The following is a 4,387-nucleotide window of genomic DNA, read 5'->3' on the forward strand; positions in this document are numbered from 1 at the left end:
AGAGTGCCCATAAGGGCCCCTAAAATCAACCCATCTTGTTTAAGCCACGAAAAATAGGAGGGGTTGGGTTTCTCGGTTTTGTCATCACCGACTATGGTTGGTGATGGAGCGGGGTTGGATCCATCAAGGAATCCGAGCAAACTGAAACCAAAGAAGATATTGGTGAGTTGAAAAAACCAGGTGGTGTAATTTGTTGGTGTCAATTTGACACAGTGAGTTAGGTTCGGCGAGGTGAGAGGCGCGGTGATATCGTGAGGATTGTTGACGATGGTGTCTTGGTTGTTGTTGGTCATTGTCGAGGATGAGGGTTTGAAGGTGATTGGTGTTTGTCGTTTGAAGGTGGAACGGCGGGGTTTGAGGAAGTGTTTGGCGGATCGATTTGAACTCGTAGATACCATATAAGATGTGAGATGCAAGGTTGAATGAATGTTGTATTAACTCTATTAATGAATGTTAGGGTATACATGTATTTATAGGGAGAGTTGTAAGCTAAGTTAGGAAGGTATACAAAGATTATATGCTTGAGAGAAAAGCTACCTATATTTACATATGATAATAATATCTAATATATTTACTATATTTAAATATTATTGTTAATATAAAGGGTCTCGGTCCCCATCAGCTGCACATTAAAATGACTCTCTGGGCAAAGATCGTGTGAGTGTGTGCAGTTATGCTTCGGGTGCTTCGCCTATTAATTTTATTTTTTACAAGAACATATATCTCCATTAGCATTTGGCAAAATGAGGTAGAAGAAAATAAGGACATCGCTCCAGGGACGTTGATAATAAACTAGTCATCAATAGATCACCTAAAATGGCTCTTTGCAATTTTCTCAGAAAATATAAAACCTAGACTAACCTATTATTTCCATCAAACTGATATAAACTAGGCAGCATACCAATCACTGCCAGGGCGCCAGTAGAACAACAGTAGGAGCAGTGTTGAAGAACAACCTAATGCATAATGCTTAGTGAAGCAACACACTATCGCCCGCTTATGGCAGTCATAGAAACATAGTTTTCTGAATAACCTTCTTGGCCATTTTGAGGTTCTGAACTCGTCGAGCAAACTTTACTTCGTGTAAAACCAGGTTCCTTTGGGCGTGGAAGATTTTCAAAATCATCAACGTCAAGCATGAAAATCAAAGTGGAAACATTGGGCCTATCTGTCGGGAATTCTTGCACACATAATAACCCTACTTGTATGCAGTTCAAGATCTGTCTTTCATAGCATGGTTTGAATACTGTTGGATCAATCAATGAGAGTATGTTTTTGTCGTTCCATAATTTCCAAGTCTGAAATAATACAAGAGCCTGTCAGCTAACAATAGATTAGAATGTATTTTAATCTGTTTCGTGATCGATTGCAACTTACATATGCTAACAGGTTCAAAGACTCATGATCGTGAAAGTTGTTGTTCCTTCTGCCGCTGACAATTTCCAGTAGAAGAACTCCGAAACTAAAGACATCTGACTTTTCAGAAAATCGACCTTCCATTGCATATTCTGGAGACATATATCCACTGCACAAATGATAGGTAAGTTTTCTGATCTTATAATATTAGACTCAGCTCCAAGTGTTGAATTGAATGAGCCATGAGGGCGCGTGTAAGAGTATCACACATAGATTTGTAGGGTAATCTAAATATGGGTAGATAATAAGTCTAACATAGGTTGAGAAAGTTACTAGGTTCCTGCGATTCTTTGCGTGTTTGCTTGATCTTGTTTGATACCAAATATTCTTGCCATCCCAAAGTCTGATATCTTCGGATTGAGTTCTTCATCTAGCAAAATATTGCTTGGTTTTAAATCTCGATGAATAATCCTCAACCTAGAATCTCTATGAAGATAAAGAAGGCCTCGACATATTCCTTGGATGATTTCAAACCGCTTATGCCAATCTAGTAGTTTACGAAGCTCTGGATCTGTGAATAATAGTATTTATATAAATGAGAGAATGGTTTTGAGCTAACCAATTTGACATTACCAAAGATTGAGCATATTTCTTACCAAAGAGAATTGCATCTAAGCTTTTATTCGGCAAGAGCTCATACACTAATAGCTTCTCTTCTCCTTCCACACAACATCCAAACAGCCTTACCAAATTCTTGTGTTGTAACTTTGAAATCAACTCCACTTCATTCATAAATTCTTGGAGCCCTTGTCCTGATGCTCTAGAAAGCCTTTTCACAGCAATTTGTTGTCCGTCATCCCATACTCCCTAAAGAAGTAACACATTTCCATCATCGTATTAGTTTCAAATATTTCCACAATAGTCGAACGAGAAAACTAGGCAATGAATCATAGGCCTAGATTATTTTAGGATCTAGGATTATTCAAACAAGGTAATACAAAATATACCTTGTATACAGAACCAAAACCTCCTTCACCAAGCTTGTTGACGACAGAAAAGTCATTTGTTGCAGTTGCTAACTTTGCAAACTCAAACAAAGGCAAATCATGGAATTGTGTCTCTCTAGATATTGTCCTAGATCTCTTTCCTGCGAAAGTAATTAAATAAATATGTCACTTCTTTAATGGAGATTGCGGATTGTCTAAGCTCCGGATTTCAGAGTCAGATAATGAATGTTACCATATCTGTGACCCAACCGCGTGCATAGGAAGTATAATAAGGTAGCAGATACAGCGGCACTCGTAATCGCTATGACTGCAATTATAACTTTCCTTTTGCTACCTTCACCTATACAACAATAGGAAAACAGATTTAGAGTGCACTGTCTGTTTGTTGATAACCTGCAGCAGAAACATTGTCAAGAATCGTATTAACCAATATGAATATAGCAATCTAACTAGTGCTCACCTTGTAGGTCTGAATAAGCCAAACGAACGAATAGATCAACACTATCAGTAGAGAATTGTTGCATATCAATTAGGCTTACATTTAGCAACATACAGCCAATACCAGGATAATAGGAATAAGCTAAACATGAACAGTCTCCCAAGCACTTGCTCTCACAATTATCTGGACTCGCTAATATCCGTTGAGCATAATCTGGTACTTTGATTTTCCGGAGCAGCAAAAACTTGTCTGATTTATCTCCTTTAACTTCGCACTGCAAAGGTGTTTTCCGAACACACCCATTAGTCCAATTCCCTCGCGACCATTCATCAACCTTTTTCGGTACAAATCCCTTTAAACATTCACAAATCGGTGCTTTCACCGGATTGCACATTGTGAATTCACCACACTTGCCATAAATATCACATTCCGAGCCGAATGACTGCCACACAGTTTCCCAGTTTTTACTACTGTCACTCCAATGCTTTTGGGTCAGGCTACCATCGTAAGTCAAAACAAACCTTTGAACGATGGATGGATCTACCAATTCATATAATATCTCCATTGTGCCATCTTGGCCATGTACGACGCTAAATGCATTAGCCACATCGGAACGAGGGAAAGACGACCCCAGAAAGACATACCCATTCCAAGGGCCACTGCGATAATAAAGGTTGTCACCCTCCATTATGGCACATTCAGGTAGACTACGAGGAAGGCTGACTATGCGGAACTGACCCCTTGATGGATCATTAATGCTCCTCCATGATTGAGGAACATCATCGGGCATACTTTGATTAAAAACGAGCGTTGACTGCGGCAGGAATGAGTCTGTTGGATGGTCAAAACTCTGCCATATGCTAGTATTACCAACATCTGGAAGCAAAACAAGGTTACCAGTATCTAGTAGCTGAGCAACTGAACTATTTGCCTTATATGATATGTTTGATGACCAATGAATCTTATTTTGTGCATCCAAGACTTGAAGATTTCCATCGTCCGACATTTTGAGCATTCCTGTCAAGTCTTTGATTGGACTGTCTCTGTTGGCTACCCAAACCACCTCAAGTTGTCCATTGAAGGGCTTATTATTGTACCATATGCCAAGATACCGAGATGTCGAATTAGTTGGACGAAAGAACCCAAGCTTGAAATTGCCATTTCTAGAGACTAATTCTTCTGGGTCCTTGAGAAATTGAGTGCTTGTGATAGCATCAGAAGTAGTTGAAGCAAACCTGATTTCAAAGCAAGAAATTAACAGGAAAGTGTAAAAAACCAACTTTTGATGCATTGCAAAAATAGGAATACTAGTTTGTCCTATGTCCAATAATAGTAGCATCTAAGTTTGAAGTCAACATACCGGTTTACATATAGAAAATAATTGAAGAAATCTAAGTTTGAAGGCTCCCTAGTTGTGATTAAAGTAAGCAATTAGTATTTGTTTAAGCATTAGGTAGATTTATTCTAATACTCTGTAGCTTATAGTAATACCATTCTGTTACATACTTACATATGCCTACAATCATTCAATTAATTAAATGACTTCTTCAAATGTTGATGACATAAGATGTTCTAGTGGCTAATG

General features: G+C 38.5%; 1 protein-coding gene across 1 annotated transcript; it reads right to left on the reverse strand.

The window, feature by feature from the left end:
• Window positions 1-986: 986 nt before the first annotated feature.
• On the reverse strand, window positions 987-4,093 carry LOC141640458 (G-type lectin S-receptor-like serine/threonine-protein kinase SD1-13). The gene is made up of 7 exons (XM_074449261.1): window positions 2,824-4,093; window positions 2,648-2,703; window positions 2,364-2,528; window positions 2,013-2,223; window positions 1,690-1,927; window positions 1,378-1,525; window positions 987-1,298 (listed from the first exon to the last, which is right to left on the reverse strand). The coding sequence occupies exons 1-7, from the start codon at window positions 4,091-4,093 to the stop codon at window positions 987-989; spliced, it is 2,400 nt and encodes a 799-aa protein (XP_074305362.1).
• Between the last annotated feature and the right edge of the window lie 294 nt (window positions 4,094-4,387).

Source organism: Silene latifolia, chromosome 2, assembly GCF_048544455.1.
Source record: "Silene latifolia isolate original U9 population chromosome 2, ASM4854445v1, whole genome shotgun sequence".
Lineage (NCBI taxonomy): Eukaryota > Viridiplantae > Streptophyta > Magnoliopsida > Caryophyllales > Caryophyllaceae > Silene > Silene latifolia.